This window comes from Phalacrocorax carbo, chromosome 9 (genome assembly GCF_963921805.1).
Source record: "Phalacrocorax carbo chromosome 9, bPhaCar2.1, whole genome shotgun sequence".
Taxonomy (NCBI): Eukaryota; Metazoa; Chordata; class Aves; order Suliformes; family Phalacrocoracidae; genus Phalacrocorax; species Phalacrocorax carbo.
The window spans coordinates 18,646,797-18,668,874 of record NC_087521.1 but is presented as its reverse complement, the minus strand read 5'-3'; the positions used below and the strand labels follow the sequence as shown (position 1 = coordinate 18,668,874).

Genomic DNA, 22,078 nt, shown 5'->3' with positions numbered 1-22,078 from the left:
AGATGGATGCTTGAACTGCCATTCTTCTGTGCTTCAAAGAATTTACAGTTAGAAATGGCAGCACCTTTTAGAAATACACTAAGTACAAAAATGGTATTCAGACCCTCCTCCCTCTCTCACTATACCTTCTTGACTAAAATTAAACTAGCTTTTACATACTTCTTTTCTATCTCTTTGGGGAGACTAGGTTCAGAATTGCTAAAGTGAAATGATAGAATACCAGAGTGTCTTTCAACAGCCTCACAAAATCCATTGAAAACAAAGAAAAGGGACATGCCATAGCTCGGGGGGATGGTAACTGCATAGACTTTTTAACCTTTTGCACACTTGTTAAACTAATCACAACTAGATTAATAAGTAATCCAGCTAGTCAAGTTTACCCAGAACCCAGTTTCTAGCTATTTAACAGCTGCAAGCAGATTGTGATTTTCTTATATTTTTAAAAATTGTCAGTCAGAGATATCACATTGTATTGATACTTTTCCTGAATTGGTTAAGAGTATATGCACTTCCTGCCAGCATGAAATATTTAATGAATTTGACATTTAGCTTTATGTGAAAACGTATGCAGCTAGCATCCATTTTCTTAAATGTGTATAGAAAATGAGTGAAATAAAATGCTTATGTGTGTGAAGGAAAAATGAGAATGAAAGATGATAAAAAGTGAAAAAATCAAATCCACTCAACAAGACAAATGTTTTTGTTCCATGTTGACCCAGCTCCAGTAGAGAATGAGAAAAAGACATTATTGTTGGAAGGCTGCTTGATCTCTCTGTAGCTAACTCATGTTCATCACTGTAGTTTAAGTCCTGATCTATACATCGATATTCTTAGGGCATAATTGTAATGGACTGGTGACTTTTTTGCCAAAATCCATATGTACCCCATGACTGCTGAGACTCAGAGGAAAACCAGCGCTGAACAGTCTGAGTTGTGTACTCACCTTTATTGCCCCTGTGCAAACAGTCTGTGGTGGGTTGACCTTGGCTGGCTGCCAGATGCCCACCCAACTGCTCCCTCACTCCTCCTCCTCAACAGGAGAGGGGGAGAAAATAAGTCTCAAATGTTTGTGGGTCGAGATAAAGACAGGGGGATCACTTAGTAACTACCATAATGGGCAAACCAGACTCGACTTGGGGAAAATTCAGAGACTCATAGAATCATTAAGGTTGGAAAAGACCTCTAAAATCATCAAGCCCAACTGTCATTCCTCATTCCTCACTGCCTGTACGACATTTTCCCCTTTCTTAACTACGTTTTCTCAGAGCTGCTGTCAGCTTCACTGCTGGGCTCAGCTGTGTTCTGCGGTGGGTTTGTTCCAGTCAGCAGGAACTGGCTGTGTCTGGGATGGGGCAGCCCCTGGCCTTCTCCCACAGAGACCACCACTGTAGCCACCCACTACCAACACTTGCCACCAAAAACCAATACACTGTTATGGAGACAAGGTAGGCAGGTACTTGGTTTCAGTCAGGCACCTGATGCACAACTAAAGCAGTGACACTCTGGTAGTACGGGCAGTGGAAATTGGAGAAGATTCCCACAAGATTTGTCCCCTGGGAGAAACTGCTACCAAATAAGAGCGACAGTGGCCTTCATTGGAAGGCAAGATTCATTCTGATGACTTACTGCATAGCTAAGTTTCTTGTCTGCCACCAAAGAAGCTCTCCAGGAACAAAGAGGCTTAAGTTCTCCTTAGTTCTGATCTCCTGTGCACCAGCATCACCACTCTGGGAAGACTCTTGTAGTTGGGAAGCTCTCTCTACAGAAAGAGAGACCTTAACTCACACCACAGTGACTTCTTAATTTCTACCATGTTCCATTTTAGGCTGTTTAAGTTTTTTTATTTTTGCCTATACTACAGTTTTTTGGTGAAGAAGAATGAAAACCACATTATAAAACAGTGGTGGTTTTTTTTGTTTTCTCATAAAAACTGCATTCCAAATCAACTAAGCAGTTGGGTATTCCAAGAGCTATTAATTAGTATGTTTCAAGTGTAACTGATGAAGCAGAATTATGTAGGTTTTTTTTTTGAAACTTACAGAGAATCATAATTTTGAGCACTAGCTGGGAATATATGACAAATGATAAAAAAATTGCAGAAGCTTTTTTATATGACATTTTCTCCAAAGCTGCTGCCAGGGATGGCAAAGCAATGGTTAGACATAATTCCCTCTGGTACATATTACTGACATTTCTCTCCCCACCAACAGAGAGAACTAATATATGAACTTTTACTCTGTTTCTCTAGCATTATCCTCTAATAGGAAGCAAATGGTGACTTTATTCCGTATGCAGTTTTGTAACCTAACATATTCCTCCCTTCTCCCCACCCCACTCTGGGAAAGGAGCAATTGGGAGCAATCAGTACTACTTTCTTTCTAACAGCACATTCAATCTTTTTGGTTTAATGTATGTTGACCTTTCTGCCTTTACCTGTCTCTCTGTACTTTGTTGAATGCCTTGCCACTGACGACTGCATTTGCAGCAGATTGCTGAGATGTTGCTGAAGTCAGCAGCACTAATACTGCATTAGAGAATCCACTTCAGGGAAAACAATGTTAGATTTAACCAGTGGGGTACTGCTGCAGTGAAAAGCCATATACTCGGAGGCACTCTGTGCATTTTCCAAACAAACGATACTTCAAGCTTTGTTTTCATGAACAGTAAATTTAATAGTAATGCTTCTCACTTCAATGGCAGTTTGCAGCAAAATGCTGTACAAACAGTAGGGTGAGATTCACCTTGTGTGGCAGGCTCTCAATGACTTTCACTGCTCAAGTCGTGTGGTTGAATACCTTGGGGATATGCAGAGGGACCAGGGCCAAACCGGTGCAAAACGTGTCAGCGCTGAGAGCAGTTTTCTTGATCCATGGCTCTATGGATCCTGTGGTCCCCAGACAGCAGCGCTTATTATTATGCCTCAGTCCAGAACAACAGCCACAGGGATACTAGTGTTCTGCCCCATATGTAATCATAGCCTGCAGGCAGGATTTTGTCTCCCATTTTTTGATCACAGCTGGAATGTTACCTGTTAATTAGCCCACATCATGCAAAGATGCTGCACAAACACAAAGGCAGACACAATCATTGTCTACTGGGATTTTTGCTCTAAAAGCCAGACTTTCTAAACCAGCATCAGATTTTTGAGTGCCCAGTGTGTAAAAATCCAGCATTCATTGTGTTGGTTAAATGGATGCTCTCTACTTCACAAAAGCTGTTAAAAAACCACAACAGACAGAGAGGAAGAATGGGGGTGGAGAGGGGGCTGGAAAAGCAAGCAAAGCAGGTGGTGGAAATTATTAGCCATGTCCTCATAACACAAAATTTTAATGGCTTAATGATTTTTTGGTTACACATGGACAGAAACTTCCACGTTTCATTACTTCCGTCATGCATATAGCATCCACCCGCCTCCTGTTGGATGTACAAATTCCCTTCATCCTTAAACCTGTGTGCTGCTTCTGTTTGTGACATATATATGAGAAGTTCCTATGGTTGATAGCTTAATACACTGATTGCTTCAGCTCTTCCTCTAATATACCTCATATCCTTGCTCTGGCTTCCAGGCACAGCCCTGCTATCTTGACCCAAGCAGCCAGTAGCTGAAATAATTTTGGGGAGTCTGTGGGAAGGTTGTGAGATTGGAAGCAAATGCTAGGTACCCATATCCCCCAGGAACCTCTGTTTGGAGATGAGCCAGAGCCAGAGTCCACTGGTGGACTGCTCATCTTCCTGCTTTTCCACACTGTTCAATCAAGAAACATTTTGATGCTAACTTTAGCGTGTGGCCATTTCAGAAGAGGGTTAGGCGGGAACCCAAACAACTAGAATACTCTGACCAGTGAAAATGAAATAAATGAGGCTCCTGCTAGGACGCGAATGGCCAGTGAAGTCTCTTCATCCCCCAGTCCTTTATGATCCATTTTAGAGAAGGTAGATCCACCTACTTTTATTGGCTGGTTCCAGGAAGCTGTAGTAGGCTTGGCTGGCACCCCAAAGGCATTTCTGAGCCTTTGTGCTCCAGGTCTCTGTTCTGCAACTTCATACACTTGACAAAATCCCGTATGTCTAAATTACTTCAGGAGGGAATGCTGGTTTATTAAGTAGTGCTACAGGAAGGATGTACAAGTGCTGATAAACCAGTGTAAGATCTTGTGAAAGCTGTAGGGAGAATGATTTGCTCATGAATTTTCTCAGTGGAACTGGACTGCATGATAAGATTTCTTTATAATCCGAAGTAAACTTCTAGTTTTAAGACAAAGATAAGGAAGACTCCATGGGAAATTTTCAGTGCTTGACTATGTAAATGTTTGAAGAAAGCATAATTTCCTTTCTTTAAAAAAATCTCCCATCATATTATGAGGATTTTGGGGAAATATATTGGTACTTATCTTCAGATGTACATCAAAGAACCTTTTTACTTGAGCTGAAAATGCTTTGTTGTCTTCCTTGGATAGACCCATTAAAATGAGAGATGAAATGCCCAGTTTCATTTTTGACTAACTCATGTATTAAACTTAATGCCAACTGCTGGGTTTATGAATGCATAAGTATATATGGCCTCAATCAAATTCTGTGCTGAATCCTGTGAAAGCATCAGATGTGTCAAGTATACTCTATTACACTCTCATTAAAATGTACATGTACTCATGTAACACAGGAAAATGGAAGAAAATAAAGTACTAAATAAGACATTCTGTTAAACCTGACTTATATTTTTTCACAGATAAAAATTGTGACAGCAATACCACAAAGGAGGGTATGTTAATTTAAAAAAAAATGTATTTGGTTTAAACCAGTTGAGAATGTCTCCTTTAAAACCAGGTTTCTTTGGTAACTCCTATGTTCTTGGCATATTGAGTAACATAGTTGTCAGAGCATAGGTCAGAGTGGGAAAGTCATGCTTAGTGTTTTCATAGCCAAAAGCCAGTTGAACATCCTCTCAGCATTTTGGCTCTTATTCGAATCTGTCCGTCTGAAGTGGCTGTATTTTGAACCTCTCTGTCTAGAGATTTTCCCTTTAAATTAGAACTATTTTCACAGGTCATAACAGGTTATCCACCTCAGCCTGCTGCTGTAAAGCAGGGCCAACTATACCTAAACATTTCTGGCAGAAATTAGTCTAACCTGTTCTTAGAAATATCAGGCTCCTAAAGCAAAGCGTACCTGCAGTAATGAAAGACAATTTTTACCCTGAAACAATGTCTTATGGTGCATTGTTTCAATAGCTCCAATGTTTTGCATTACAGCATTTTGCTTTAGAAGAGAATATTTCAGTTGAAAGGAACCTACAATGGTCACCTAGTCCAACTGCCAACTGCTTAAGTTGGGTTAAGCTTTGCCCCAGTCTTTGTGATGGTCAGTGATTGAGTTTTGATTCCTTAATTCTCATCAATATTAGCAGAAATCTCAGGTATTTAAGCTGCTCACATATCAACAGGAGGTCTGGCTATACTGCTCATCCGTATATCAAGTGCAACAAGTACGGTACTCTTGGAGGTGAACAACTGTACAGATCCTAACATTTTAATTTGACTTGTAACATCAATATGTTCATTTGCTTTATTTTGAAGCTTATCCAAACAAACAGGATCTCACCTTTCTTTCCCCACTGTCATCTGCTTACTGGGGTAAGGCCTGGTCGAAACTGGTGTGTTCCTTTGAGGCTACCTGTCTGCTAATTTAGTGCGTGCATGTGAATGGAGATTCATCATCGCTTTCAGTGAGGCAGATTAAGTCTTCTTTGATATGATTTAACAAAGACACATAGAAGAGACTCTGTTCTGGGAAAAGCCTGTTCTGACAGCAGCCTGTTTTGAAAAAACATGGATAAATAAAGCAGGGATTATTCTGCATTTATTGTAAACATATTCTCTTCTCTTTTGTTCTACGTTTGTCCTAAACTATAGTCTAAACTAACTCTACAAATCCAATAATTTATGTAGTCCTTCATTTTCTTAAACTATTTGTATACCACAGCACATCACTGAATTGCCATGTAGTCCATCTTTTGATTTTAGTAAAACTACTTGTTACAACTTCTGGAAGTTTATATAGCTTTTATGTTCATATGTTTGTTCAAAAATTTTACAGACATGGATTCTTACAGGACTCTCATGTTAGAAAAGTAAGCACTATTTTATCTTGTTCTAATGGGTGAAACCATCGTTTAAAGGGAATGGTAGCACTTTTCTGAGAGCACAGGTTTATGGAGGCAGAGTTCCAAGTAGAAATCGGGACTTCTGACTTCTTACCATGTGCTCAAGTCCCTAACCCTACTCTCTTGTCATGAAGAGTGAGATAGCTGCTAGATGGAGTATCTACACTGGTTTTCCAATACCTAACTGCTGCTAAAAATCTACCCTGAAACACCTCTGCGGTATTGACTGCAGTTGTGCCTTCTGCATCAGCTTTATAAAAAGGCTGTCTCTGTTATACATCAGTTGCTCAACTAGGTGCTTTAGTAGAGTTTTCCTGTGTATTAATTTATATCATATAAAATACTTTAGGATCAACATTTCTACAAACACTTAGGGTAGCTATTACTAATAGCGGAAAATGAAAGACTTTAACACAGTTCTTCTTAAGAAAAAAGTTATCTTTTATTTCAGATATAAGCAAGCAGAGCACAGTAATCCATTGTGCTGTTTGAGTGACAAAATATTTATAAGAACGTATTATGTTCCCTACCCTGAACTTCCCGTCTTGCTCTTAAATCAGTACAACACATTTTCCTTTGAAGACAGAATCAAACAGGCCATGATTTTACTGTTAAGCTGTTATTAACTCTTTGCCAGAAATATGATTTGAATAAGGAACAACATTTATACTAGCAGAGAGGAAAAGAAAACTCACAAAAGCTGTTTTAACTCTACCAGCTCTTAACTTCCTTCCTCTTGACTTATAATTTGTGGGATATCATAAGTCAGGCATCTCTTTCCACTGAATGGCTCGTCCATCCTACACGGGACTATGCCAGTCATGGTAAGGTGGATAGCTGTTTCAAAAAATAGTAGCATGTTGTTTCTGTCATATGGGTTCTGCTCTCTTCTTACCATATGAGCCTCAGATCCTGAGACTGTTTTGCTGAGTAATCTCAAGTGTGAAAAATCAGCCCTGAGGGTTGTAGATCTTGTGTTGATTCACAATATACACGGTAGTTATGATCTCTAACTGATGTAAATTGATTGAATTCCATGGAATCCACAGAAGTTATGTTATGCTGATTTACATCAGCTGAGACACTTTTGGGAATACTCAAATTTATTTAGTTCAGTACGGAGATGTTGTGCATCAGATTTAACATATTTGCCTACGGAGGAAGGGAAGTTCTAATTGCTTCACACAACCTCTCCATTTTATGTTTCTTCTGAATACTTTTCTAATATTTCCTGCTGAAGCTCACTGTATCTATTACAATAATCCTTTCAGGAGATTTAAAGAATGGGATAATTGTTCTGTTTTACAAAAAATGTGACTGACTTCTAATACTGTCACTCTTCTCCCTGTTGTCACTTCAGGTTCTTAGAACTTATGTGAAATATATGTGGAGGTAAGAGAAAGTGTCCTTTTAAGTTTGATGTCACTCCATCCTGGCTGATAAGTGTTGGGAACCATAATGAATTTCTGATGGTCAAACTGAGTAGCTGTGCCACAGGGTGTTGCAAAACTGAGATACACACCAAGGGGATCAGCTACAGAAGCTTTTCCTCTGATCTTGGATCCTTTCTAATCTATTTAGTATCTGGAGCCTCCAAGTCACATATGAAAAGAAATATTAACTCTAAGTGTAAAGCAACTATAGATATCTGTAGTTTATTGGTTAGCAAGTAAGCTGGAAGCTCTATCCTCAATGCAGTTCTTCGAGATGTATTGCTTCTAGGAAGACGTGACTATAGTAAACAGCTGAGTTCTTAAATTACTCAGTGTCATAAAACAGTTTCTATCGGGGAAGAGTTGTAGCCCGCTTCAAAGTCAAGGAGTAATCACATTGTATGTTCAAATTGTATAGAATCAGTTTATGGTGACACTCTGATCAGAGGTGGTAAATCCTTCTGCTTTAATTTCCTAGCAAAACAGCAAAGACACTTTGGCAATAAGTGCAGAGAATGCAACTAAACTGACTGTATTTTAACTGTAATCTGATTTAGGTCTGATATGAAATAAATCAATACAGTTTCAAAGAAATTACAGGCCAGTGACAGCTGCACCGTGGTAAGATTGCAGCAGGGATTTCGTTTAAAATGAATCCAGCATCTTTAAAGCCTGCATGTGGTATCATCATAGCAGTGGATGCTGAGGAACCTGGCGTCATCCTGCCATTGCTAACACTAGCAGCAGAGGGCGGGGAAGTATGATGCTGAGACACCTGGATGATTTGGAGGAGAGCCAGCTTTGATTTGGATGCCTTGGTAGCTTGACACAGTGGTCAGGCTAAAAAGTCTGGCTGGAAGCCAGGGCTGATTAGCACTGAGGTACTGCTAAGGTCATGGGGGCTATGCAGTGTCTCAGGCCCAAGCTGGGACATCCATTGTTGTGCTTGGCGTGTGGGCGACTTTGACCTCAGATATCTACTATGCTTTGGCTGAAGAACGATTATGCTAAAATTTGTGAGTCTTCCAGGCTTTAAGAACATTTTTGGAAGTGGTGGTTTTATGAAACTGTGTAAATAACATGGGCCTGCTTATGTTGGTGGTTTGCAAAACATTTTCTGTTTCTGTCAATACCAGGCCAGGTAGTGATCACCGATCGTTAACAGTTCAGTTTCCTAGCACTATTAATAGTATTAGTATTATAATTTAAGGACATAAATCACTGCCAGGGTCCCTCACCAAACACCACCTTCTGTAATTTATATCCTAACTAGTAAAAATCTTCATGTTCTTATTGGATAAATGGTTTTCTGCACCCTTCTGAAACTTTTGCGTATGCAACTGGCCCATCCAGTTCTAGAGGTAACAGGTGAAGCAAACCCTTGAGGTGGCTTGTGTATGGATGGGCAAAACACACTTGGAGTCTTCCAGATGAAGAGAGTCACATCTATATGAATAACATGGTTTATGTGAGAGTCTTGAAAATAGTATTTAGGAAAGTTGTGTATGAAGATCAAGGTCATAGCCTTAGGGATTTGATTTTGAATAAGATTTTTTAACTTTGTGTTTTAGTGGCTGTTCCCTCACCAGTTCCAGCTTGTGAACCCGAGCCCAAAACTAACGGGCATTACTCAGCTCCACGACTCTCCGTTTCCTCTCGAGCCACTGTCGTTGCTACCATGGAAGCCCCTTCTCAAGGCCTGCAGACAGTCATGAAGTGGAAAACAGTGGTGGCCATCTTTGTTGTGGTGGTAGTTTACCTGGTGACAGGAGGACTTGTCTTCCGTGCCCTGGAGCAGCCCTTCGAAAGCAGGCAGAAGAACACAATCGCACTCGAGAAGGCTGACTTTCTTCGGGAGCATGTTTGTGTAACCCAGCTGGAGCTGGAGACGCTGATTCAGGTAGGCCATGTGAAGAAGACAGTAATTCTTGGGAGTTAGGATAAACAGCTTGGTGGTTCATTGATCAGCTGAGTTGATAGGGGACAAAATTGTTCACAGAGCCCTAGCAATGGGCAGTGTGAAGGGCAGGCTTTCACAGTTAAAGTCTGTGAAAGAGAAACTTTGTCTCCAAAACATTGTAAATAGAGATCAAATGTATTTGCTAGAATAATGAAAAATGTGTGCAAAGAAAATCAGAACTTAATATCTGGAAGAAATTTATGTGAGAGGTGACAGATTTGCAAGACTTTTGCCCATATTCTCTAAATTTTCAAATGATATTAAGTTCTTAATCCTTCCTCCAAAATTAAACCAGGAGAGCAAACAGAAAATGACAGATGGGAGTTTTGAAATAAATATTCAGCCAAGAATTCAGAACTTACTAGTACCCTAATTTACAGGTTTACTATTGCAAATTTGAGGTAAATGAATGATGATGAAGTGTACAATTAAAAACACAAAATAATTGGCATTTAATAGCTACAGAATTTGTAGTCTGGTCTAGTATGGAAAGCTTTATAATCAATTTTAATGAAATAAATATCAAGTATGTAGGGATAAGTGGAAAATGGATTAACATGCAAGAAAGATCTATCAAGAATAGAGTTATCTTGAAATGATGAAAACTCTAGACAAGAAAAGTATTATGGGTCTTACAAGACTTCAGTAGAGTATCTTCTAGGATCCCACGTATAAACCTATCAGTTAGCCTGGAGAAAATAGAGATTAGATAAGAAATGTGAGATACCTAAGGAATATATTCCAAAGTTGAACTTCAGCCTCATATTTCAGACCTGAATTTGTGTCTGAGCCTTCCAAGAGCACAATGTATTTCCCTGTGGGCTGTTGCACCAGGGCTCCGTTGTGATTTCAGGCTGTTTGAAAGAACACAGAGCTGTCTCCTGGATTCTGTGTCCTTCCACCCAACTGTGTTATACAACCTTTCTGTAAGTGAATCAAATTTATAAGTTTAGTATTTCTTTTTAAGAAGCTGTTCCAATATCTCATTGCTGGGATGGAAAAAGCATTTTCCTGCTTTTCAGCCTAAACTTGTTCAGTTTCCTTGTAGCTGGTCTTCTACAGACAACGTCCGATTGCTAAACTGATTTCTCTCCCCTGCCCACACATGTAGACAGCAACGATCTTCTGCTTCTCCTAAGGAAAACAAATTCTTTCTCTTTCTTTGCAGATAGATGTGGGGTCTCCCTGCTTGTGCTCTCTGTTCACAGAAGACAGGTCAGTTCTGAGTCAGAAGCTGTGTGCCTGTACCTTTGGGCAGCCTGGTACTGTAGCTAAGAAGCCAAACCTGCTTCAGCGGGAAGCGGTGTTGTGCTGATGTGACTATACAGCTTTTGGATCAGGGCTGACTTGGATCACATCCTTCGTCTGTCTGCAAAAGACAGGTGAACATGTTTGGTTGGCAGGGTGAATTCTCTTCAGGGATATTGGTTCAAATGTGTTTCTCATGGTAGTGTTGCAGAGATCTATTTTTCCCTCAACTCCTTAGGTATAATGTGTGCTGACTCATTAAAGGATTTTTTTTAAATACTGAAAACAAAAAGTTTGTATTCCCTTGATGGGAATGTCACTATTAAAATATATGCAAAATTCTTTTTTTTCTAGCAGAAAGCAGAACATGTAATAGGTGCAACAAGCAAAGCACCTCAAGAGGATGGTAAATTCCTGCATACTGACTGCAGTACAAAGATTTCTAAATAGTCCCTATAGTCTAACCTAAGCAAGGTACCAGCTTTAAGTCTTCGTATTACACAATATTTTTCCTTCTTGCACATCAAACGTGGTGACATTAAAATAAAAAACAAGCATACTGTGTCATTAGAAGACAGATCTTCTGGACAAACCTTATTATCTCCTGAGATTTCAGTATGCCCAGGCATTACGCTGTGTAACTGGAAATAATTTTGCAAAGGTAAATTAAACGGGTTTGGCATCTTAGCATGTGAATGTCTTAAGGACAAGCAATGTGAAATATTGAAACAGATTTGTCAATAGAGAGCAAGTCCCTTTGGATTCTTCTGTACGTCTGGGGGTGAAACTTTCCAGGGATGTAGTTGGGTATGCTGATACAGAAAACTCTGATTGTAACTGACTTGCACAGAAGAACAGTGAACCGTTGCTTGAAGATAATGTCAGGGGGTTAATGTTGTGCTTTCATACTTTCATGTCAATGATCTCAAAAGTGACATCTTCCTGGCTGGCACAATGCATTTCTGCATTGCACCAAATGCTGCATCTGCCTTTACAACTGTGATTTCAGACTGACGTGGCAACCTCCATGGGTCCTGGCTGCTGTGCTGTGTGCAGTCAGCACCTGCCTACCACTAAGGGAGCTATTTATAATTAATGTTATTTGACTACCTGAAAGCCTTTAGATGAACACAGACCATGCTCTCCAGAATGACTGTGTTGATTCACCTCTGTGCCTTGGAGAATATGGAAAAAATAAAAAAAGAGAGACCTTAGAACTGGCTTGTATCCTTTAACTGTGGGGGGTGGCTCTGGAACAATCTTTTAAGAAGAGGAAAGGAGTGTCATGATCCTAACAAGGCTAATGATGGAAAAATTTATCCCTTTTGCCTAAATTTCAATCTTTCAAAGGGTTATCCTTTGGAAAACCTATAAGGAAGATGTATGGCACTGTATGAGGCAGCTGTTAAAATGTAGTGTGGATGAGACATCCTTCTCAACTTGATCTCCAATAACCCGTCACAAATATTAGCACTGGTAGCACAAAGTGAATTGCTGAGTCCAGACTGTGAAGTTCATTCACAGACTTCAGAAATAATATAGTGATGAAAGCAGTGCAAATCCCTAGGAAGATTCAAAGTATTTTAAATTTGTATTTATCTCTTGGGTTTTGGTTCAGGTCTGTCTAATACTAACACAATGGCAGATAATTTTTTCTTAACAATAGCAAGTATTTCACAGTGCAGTTGGTATTGTCCAAAGTCACCTGAAGTGGAAGTTCTTACCTGTACATTTTTAAACTCAATTTTTGCTTCTGAAGACATTTGTTGCAGTGAAGCAAGTTCATTATTTAATGCCTTATGTGATCTATGACTTGACACAATGGTGAATACCAGAATAAGAAAATTACAAAATAGTGTGCTCTATCTCAACAGTTCCAATTTTTAAGAGTTAGAGAGAAGTGAAATCTAGAATATGATAAAAGACAATGAAACTTCAAGTTTCATTGTGCTTCAAGTACATTAAGCTGTGTTGTACAAATAGCAGAAGGCAGCAGGACTCAAGTGACTGGACATACAGTTGAAAAGAAAAGTAACATTGGTAGTTACACCTCCTAACATATTACAAAACATTTTTTTTTGTTCTTATATGTCATGGCATAAGCTTAGTAGTAGCTGGGGTCAAAAAGAAGTCATCTTACCTTTGTAATAACACACAGAGTATATAATGGGGAGTTTATGCATCTCAGAAAGATCAAACGTTATCTACCATTAAGAGAGGCAGGCAGGAAGACTATCAATGTGTTTTGGCAACATAATTCATATGGACCTGGTAAGGGTATTTGTATTCTTTTTATATGTAGCCTGTGCACCATGTATGAGTAAAAACTTTTGTAATGAGCCCTGCTTTCATAATGAGCCCTGCACAATGACATAAGATAGAGTGGCTTGCTACTGTAAGAAGTTACTTAGGTTATTGGCGGGCTGCTTTCTTCTTCCTTTTCCTTTAGGGTTTAATTTAGGACTGTGGGTGATTATAGCATTAAAAAAACCCCACCCACCTGGGAACTAATTCATATTATCAATGTCCACTAATGACTACAGCAACTCATTAGACTTAGCCTGTAAGCTGAAAAGGAAACAAGGCTGGAAATAAGCTAGTCAGACTTTACTGGCTCATTATGTTAGTAAGAGTTCATATTTTGTATAGGCACTTTTGATTAGTGTTCTGAGCTACTTTTGCCCTGAAGGTAAGCAAGAAAGGGAACATCCTCTAAAGATGTTTCAGTTTTCAACTGCTTGACGGGTTCACTAGTGTCATAAGCCAGTTTGTCTTTTCAGGGTGTTTCCTTGTAAAATGAAGAGAACTTGGATTGCTTTCATGTGCTAGAACAAAGCTCTAGGTGGAGCAGGGAGAAAATGTATTTTGAGTTAACTGTGGGGAAGACTTGCTGGTTGCTGAAGACAGGAAAAGACTATTTGAACTGTGAAGAAAAATAATGGTAAATATCTGATTATTGAACCTTCTGCCTGTGCTTCTGGAGGTTGTCTTCTATATGTCCCAACTTCTTTTCTGCCCCTGATCTATGTTTTACCTTATTCCCCCTAAAAGCATATGAAGAAAGAACTCATATCTCTTGGGTCCTGTCTAAGATGGTGCAGGCACCCTAGCTTGTAACTTCAGTCCAGAGATACTCCAGCTGTATAGGAGACAGGCTGAGCCTAGGATGCTGCAGAAGTCAAAGCTGTCCTGTAGCTACATTGCTTCCAGAACTTGGCTAAGAAGTTTGCAGGGAGCTAAGCCCTTTGGACTTAGATCTCTGTGCATGTCCCTTGTTGAATGCTGTAAGTCTGCCCTCAGACATAGTGCATGCAAGACAATCAAATCACTGTAAGTGTCGGTAGATTACTGTCTGGCTGATTGCCACCTAAAGACCTTTATGGATAGGCAGAAATATTTAAGGGATGGGCTTTCAAAGCTTATTACTTTTGATTATACCTGAAGAAAATCTGCTGGCCTTCGAAAATGCTGTTGTGGAAAAGTGCATAAATGGGAATTTATAATGAGGATACCTTAATCATTGTGTGAGGGGTGGTGAGAATAAGTCAAGAGGCAGGGAGTACAGGGAAAAGTTATTAAGGAATTAGTCTTTAAAAGCTGCTTGCTAATGAGAAGCATCCTAATAATCATAACAGAGAAACATCAGAGCATGAAAGGCAATTGAAACAACTTTTTGTATGCTTGATAGGAATCTGCTTGGAAAAGAATTGTAGTGGGAGATAATAATTATTGGATTAGCATGATCTGTGGAGAGGGATTAATGGAACCAGAAAAAAGACAAGTTTTTTTTTCTTTTCTTACCAAATTCCTATCCTTGGTTACACATAGGGTACCATCCTTTGAGTGGCTCAGTACTCAAGAAGGGTATTATGCTTGTCCTTGGAAAAGATTTATCTTCTTCATGCTTAGGATCTTACTGGAGAAATTAAAGAAACTGAACAAGTGAACCCGATAAAAGCCTTTCTTCCCAGAGAAACCAGAAACAGTCTGTTTGGTTCCTGTCTCCTCATCAGCTGCACTAGCTCCCAGCTATCTTGTTGCCTTTGGGCATGACTAGAATTTTTCTTGATTTAGTTGTCTTAATTAGTGATAAAGATACCTAATACATTAGTGAAGGCTGGCGTGTACTCACTAACACACCAAGGAGGATCAGATATGTGAGTATCCAGGCACAGTGAGAACCACCTGCACCCCAGGGGCCAAGGAGCTGGCAGCTGTGGACCCCACTGCTGCCAGCCAGGGAGCATGGCTGGCCAGGGGCAGCCGGGGACATCCTCCAACCCTGACTATCAGGGACCTCCCTGGGGACAGGCTGAGGCTGGGCTGGGACATCAGCCCATGGGGCAGGTCCCAGCTTGGCAGAGCCTGTGGCTATGCAGGGCAGGGCTGCGGGGAGCTGGAGCCCAACACCTGTACAGCATCACTGGGGCAGGGATTGAGATGGTAAAACCCCAGTAGTTTCTGTTTCATATAAGGAGAATATAATTGATTTAATCCATGAAGAAGAGATACTATTTTGATCGTATATTGTGGAGGGAAACTCTTGACACCTGGTGAGACAAGTTAGTGTTCACTATGCCTTTCTTTGGACTTTGAGTCCTATATGTTAACAGCAAGGCAGCCCAGGGTGGGCCCGTGCCTCATAGCCTTTAAATATTGCTGCCTGAATATCAACAGGTGGAACTGATAAAACCTATTCCAGACTGAGATGGAGTCTGGATTGTACTCTCTTTGAGAACAGAGGATTCAGTCATCCCAGTATCACCACATATGCTGGGCTTTCACTGTGGGGTTTGCCTTCAGTCCCATGCAGTTTCACCAGGCCATGCGTTTTGGTTACAGAGTGACTGTAGTGAGCTGATACCAAAGGGCCCGAGAGTGAAATACATATCTATACAATGATAGGGAACCAAACTGAAAATTGTGATTGAAATATATATTTTTTTTAAATAGCATTGAGTACGTGGATTTACTTCGGTACTTTTGTCATTTCCCTCACTCCTATCTGCCTATTGGCTTTAGGACACATCCATTACTTGAACAGCAAGAAAAACAATTTTAGCCCTTTGAAGTATTTCAAGTTATTGCCTTCCCTGAATGTGTGGCATTTCAAAAGATAAATTACCATAGATTAATAAGTATTCGGTAAAGAAGAGTGTTTTCTGAATTCATGAAAAATATTGAAAAAATGTTGTGCACTGTGCATGTAAGTCCTCTTGAGAAGGAAGAAGGGATCAGGGAAGGAAGGAAGTGTGAACCAGCTATGGATACTTTGATGACTTGTTACTTTTCAAGATACTTCAACTATAAAAATTCCTGAAACTACTAGTTTAGAATGTCTTAAATATGAAAGGTTTGCCAACCGTGGTTAGTGCTCTGGAAATTGGTTCTTTCCCTACTCCAACATAATGTGAGGATGCAGCTCTTCAGGTCATGCTGCAAAGCCTACCTGAACCTTCACAGATGGGAAACTTGTAAAATCTCAATTTCTGTGTGAACTGGTGTCACAGTTTAACTCCAGCTGGCAGCCAAGCACTACCCAGCCACTCACTCACTCCCCTCACAGTTGGGGTCAGCTGTCCCGGCTGTGTCCCCTCCCAACTCCTTGTGCACCCCCAGCCCACTCACTGGTGGGGTGGGGTGAGAAGCAGAAAGGGTCTTGATTCTGTGTCAGCGCTGCTCAGCAGTAACTAAAATATCCCTGTATTATCAACACTGTTTTCAGCACAAATCCAAAACATAGCCCCATGCTAGCTGCTGTGAGGAAAATTAACCCTATCCTAGCCCGAACCAGCACAACTGGGCAAGTCTTGCCAGTGATAGTGTCCTTGTTTGAGTTTTGTGTCAGTCTTTGTCTAGCAGGATACTTCTGCGGAGGTGGGCTTGTGGTGGTGGTAGTAAGGCATCTTTTACTTTTTGTATGACCTGAAATCACATATTTAAGTGCTGCTAAACTGCAGGGCTGCTCTATTCTTACTGCTCCCTTTCTGTCCTCCACTGCTGCATGCAAAATACTATGTATTAAGAGATAGCATTGGGATAGTTGGATATTTATAAATGAATTATGTCAGTCAAACTTTAAAGGAAAAAATTAATTTGTTTTGGATGAGAAGGGAGCCTGAGAAGCTCAAGGCTACCTAAGGCAATGGGATGCTCCCTCACTTCAGGGTTTAGTGCTTGGCCCTAATAGACTTGCTAAACTGTGTAAACTCAAATGTGATTAAAGTGTTGTAATTAGCTTGCTGACATTCACACACTCAAGGGGAAGGCAAGTGGCATTCCTTGGCAGAAGTAACATGCCAGGGTAGCTGACAGTGTGTCATGGCCTATTTAAACAGGCAACCTGTCTGTTATGCTGATTTACGCTCTTCTGGGTAAACAAACAAACAGTCTCCACTTTCACACCACCTGCAATATGCCAGCAACTGGTGCAGAAGCCCTTTCAAAGGGTTTGGTCCTAAGCACTTCCTTTCTCCCTATCCCTGTTTCTTGAGGTATGGACAGGTGCTGAGGAACCTGGCTTTCTGCCCATGTGAAATGCAACCAGTTCAGTCTGGAGCTTGCTCATGCTGTAATTTCACCAGCAGCTTGGCCTGGCATGTAGCAGCTCTACTGTTAAAAAAGGCTGGCCCTTACTGATCTCTTTAGATATACCTGGCCTGTGGTCTTGCCCATGCACCTCTTCTCCCACTCCTTTCCCTTTTTGTGGGGCAATGTGATGAATAGCTAAAAACTGGGGAGCAGATCAGCTGAAACCACCCCAAGGAAAAAAATGTGGTAGAGGAACGTTTGTGATGATAAAGTCAATTAGAAATATAGGCAAAAAATGAGTGCGGAAACGTGCAAAATGGAAGGGGAAGAAAAGAAAAAATGCAATAAATGAGCCATCAGAGTGAAGAGGTGAATGATGAGAAAAGTGTATCATGTAAGCTAAGGATAGAAGAGGTGTTAAATGGTTGTATTTAAAAGTCAGTGCTAAAAGCAGAAGATAATATAAGGTTATACAGAAGATCAGGAGAGAAATATTGACATGAACAGATGTGAAGTGGGGCAATGGTAAAATAGAATGGTTAACCTTGCTTTGCACATGGACTGTAGAGAAAAAGGTGAAATAAAATCACAGTGACAATTCATAGATCATAGGTCAGAGGGAAAAGAGAAGTGGTTAAAGAAATGGAATACGAAAAGTCAAAAGAACTTTGTATTGATAGGTGGGAATTCTGTGCTGAAAAAAATAAAAGAAAGAGGATGCAAGAGACAGCACTTTGCCATTCCTGTTGAGCCCAGCAACAAGTTCACTGAAATAACCAAAGCTAACAGCTGGTGGCAACATTTAGGAGGAGGAGCAAATATCAGAGTGAGAGAGAAGGGAAAGATCTGGCAGTAGCATGAGTAGTGTGATAACAGCAACATGAAGCGAGGTTGGAACAGAATGGGAGAAAGGCAAAGACCTGGAAACGGTACGAGGCAGAAAGAGAGAAGCTTGGTTCCTTTGCATTGCTTTTATGGAAATTAATCTCAGCTGAGAACATTTGGGAAGGAGAGGGTTACTTTGAAAGGCAGTCATTTTAGCTGCTGTTCTAGAGTGAGGTCTGAATTTCTCTATGACAGGCAACACATTTCATGAGATCTGCAAGCAACTAGAGAGTATGTACCAAACAGCATCTCAGAAGTGAACTTAGAGCAAATCAGCTGAATATGCCAGATGCTGATGAGAGATTTATTTCTGTGCTTTGGACACTGTTGTGGTTTAAGCCCAGTCAGCAACTCAGCACCACACAGCCACTTACTTACTCCCTCACAGTAGGATGGGGGAGAGAATCAGAAGAGTAAAAGTGAGAAAACTCATGGGTTGAGGTAAAGACAGTTTAACAGGGAAAGCAAAAGCCACGCACACAAGCAAAGCACAACAAAGAATTCATTCACTCCTTCCCATGGGCAGGCAGGTGTTCATCCATCTCCAGGAAAGCAGGGCTCCATCACGCATAACGGTTACTTGGGAAGACAAACACCGTAACTCCGAGCGTCCCCCCTTCCTTCTTCTTCCCCCAGCTTTATATGGTGAATGTGACGTCACATGGTATGGAATATCCCTTTGGTCAGTTGGGGTCAGCTGTCCCGGCTGTGTCCCCTCCCAACTCCTTGTGCACCCCCAGCCCACTCACTGGTGGGGTGGGGTGAGAAGCAGAAAGGGTCTTGACTCTGTGTCAGCGCTGCTCAGCAGTAACTAAAATATCCCTGTATTATCAACACTGTTTTCAGCACAAATCCAAAACATAGCCCCATGCTAGCTGCTGTGAGGAAAATTAACTCTACCCCAGCCAAAGCCATCACAGAGGCTGATGTATTTAGCTCTATCTTCCTTTGGACTGTGAGGCTGCCATGAAAGGCAAATGTGTATGTCCCCATGATACAATATAGTGCATTTTTAGAACTTCCCAAGCAAACATTCAGCAGGCTGACATGTCTGTCTGGTTTGATTCAGCGCTGTGTCAGTCATAAGACAGTGACCTGGAAGCAGTATAGCTACCTCAGCTTCTGCTCTGGATTTAGTTCATTCAAGCACTAGCTGGGAGTCTCTGTACTGTGCTGTATTTGTGGACAAGCGATTATGTCCGGTGTGATAACTGTGAAGTCCGAGCTGATCACAAAGTTGTTTCATCATGTTTTCATAGCTAGCCTATTTGTTCATTTCAAATGGGATATATTTACATATATGTATATATGTATATGTGTATAACTACAGGCCTGTCAGCCTGGCCTCAGGACTGGGGAAGGTTATGGAGCAGATCATCTTGAGTGCCATTCCAGGGCACGTACAGGACAACCAGGTGATCAAGCCCAGTCAGGATGGGTTTATGGAAGGCAGGTCCTGCCTGACCAACCTGATCTCCTTCTATGATAAGGTGACCCACCCGGTGGATGAGGGAAAGGCTGTGGATGTTGTCTGCCTAGACTTCAGTAAAGCCTTTGACACCATTTCCCACAGCATTCTCCTAGAGAAGCTGGCTGCTCATGGCTTGGATGGGTGTACTCTTCGCTGGGTAAAAAACTGGCTGATGGGTGGGCCCAAAGAATGGTGGTGAATGGAGCTAGATCCAGTTGGCAGCCAGTCACAAGCAGGGTTCCCCAGGGCTCAGTGTTGGGGACAGTTTTGTTTAATATCTTTATCAATGATCTGGATGAGGGGATCAAGTGCACCCTCAGTAAGTTTGCAGATGACACCAATTTGGGTGGGAGTGTTGATCTGCGTGAGGGTAGGAAGGCTCTACAGGGGGACCTGGACAGGCTGGATCGATAGGCTGAGGCCAATTCTGTGAGGTTTAACAAGGCCAAGTGCTGGGTCCTGCCCTTTGGTCACAACAACCCCATGCAACGCTACAGGCTTGGGGAAGAGTGGCCGGAAAGCCACGTGGCAGAGAAGGAACTGTGGGTGTTGGTTGACAGGTGGCTGAACATGAGCCGGCAGTGTGCTCAAGCAACCAAGAAGGCCAATGGCACCCTGGCTTGTATCAGGAATAGCGTGGCCAGCAGGAGCAGGGAGGTGATCGTGCCCCTGTACTCGGCACTGGTGAGGCCGCACCTTGAATACTGTGTTCAGTTTTGGGCCCTTCAGTACAAGAAAGACATCGAGGTGCTGGAGTGTGTCCAAAGAAGGGCAATGAAGCTGATGAGGGGTCTAGAAAGCAAGTCTTATGTGGAGCGCCTCAGTGTACTGGGTTGTTTAGTCTGTGTAGTCTGGCTCTCTACAACAGCCTCAAGCTGTGTCAAGGGAGGGTTAGTTTGGATAATAGGAAAAATGTCTTTACTGAGAGAGTGGTCAGGCATTGGAATAGGTTGCCCGGGGAGGTGATGGAGTCAGCATCCCTGGAGGTATTTAAAAGACATGTAGACTTCAGGGCATGGTTTAGGAGCATGGTAGTGTTGGGCTGACGGTTGGACTTGATGATCCTAGAGGTCTTTTCCAACCTTAATGATTCTATGATTCTATGATTCTATTTTATCCTATTTTTTCTTTTGTTAGCATAAAATATAAATAACTTAAGGAATTATTAATTCTCTGGGAATTAAAATCCTTGGCTGACTAGCTTCAGTTGACTTCACAGACATTATTTGTATGTACCACCCTTTTTGCTGCTTCTAACAACAGCTGTTCCCATTGGGAGTTTTTCTTTTGGCAGCTATCACTACAAGAAGGATGTTTATGCATCTCTTTGTGGTGTCAGTCCTCTACTTCTCAATTGCTTTGTGTCTTTTGTCATTTGCCCATGCATTGTGTCTTCCTTCCTCCTTAATACCTACTTACTTCAGTCATATATTCAGCTCTTGTGTACAGAGGATGCTACTATACTTTGAGCAGGTATTAAAAAGTTTAAATCTAAGGTGTTCCCATGGTCCTAGAAATTTACCCCTGGAGCCTATATCAACTTGCACAGGATATGGTAAGGCATGCATAGGGGTGATTTGTTGTCTCTTTCTTTGCAGCATGCTATTGATGCTGATAATGCAGGAGTCAGTCCCATAGGAAATTCGTCTAACAACAGCAGTCATTGGGACCTCGGAAGTGCCTTTTTCTTTGCTGGAACAGTCATCACAACAATCGGTATGCTTATCATTTATCTTTTAAAATACATAGTCACACTGCAACCTGGATAATGAAATAAATTTGAGGAAGGCAGATCACAAAGAAATAAAGTGGTTGAACTGTATTTCTCTTAGTTGTCAGAAGGCATGCCTCTGGTATGTGTCAAAGGCATTGAGCTGCTGGGTAAATATCAGAAGCTGTTTACACAGTTAGGGTAGAATACAAATGCTGAACTGAAAACCAGTAGCGCTGAGGTAGCTAAGGCTTTATAACCCTGTTCTTGATGTAGATGCAGGTGGTCTTAATTTTAATGAAAAATATCAAGAACCAGTGCCCAATGAAATAATTATGCTATGGTTGTTGGGAATTTGGATTTTAATATTATAGATTAATTTACCCATAAGGGTAATTTTCTTCCTAAGTACATCAATTAATTTTGGCTTATGCTCTGAAGTTTGATGTAAGTAATTCTTCTCGTACCCTACACCTTGTAACTGGAAGTGTATTCACATAAATATCACAGTCTTTTTAAAATCCTTCCTCACTTTCATACTAATAATTGGAAGGAAGTCCACGAATTGTACATTGTGTAAAAAAAAACAACTTTTTTTTCCATTCTAGAAGTCATGGCCTTGAAATATTGACACATTTCTCTGTATTCGATGAAGGGTATACTGAAATGCTCCATTTAC

The 22,078-nt window shown here is 41.0% G+C and overlaps 1 protein-coding gene across 1 annotated transcript in view; it reads left to right on the top strand.

Annotated features, from left to right (window-relative positions):
* The window catches only part of KCNK10 (potassium two pore domain channel subfamily K member 10), a 67,679-nt gene that overhangs the window by 15,092 nt on the left and 30,509 nt on the right, over positions 1-22,078 (top strand). The window contains exons 2-3 of the mRNA XM_064459989.1: positions 9,165-9,493; positions 21,287-21,404. Of these exons, the coding sequence (XP_064316059.1) occupies positions 9,165-9,493; positions 21,287-21,404 (447 nt within the window). The remainder of the gene's footprint in view (positions 1-9,164; positions 9,494-21,286; positions 21,405-22,078) is intronic.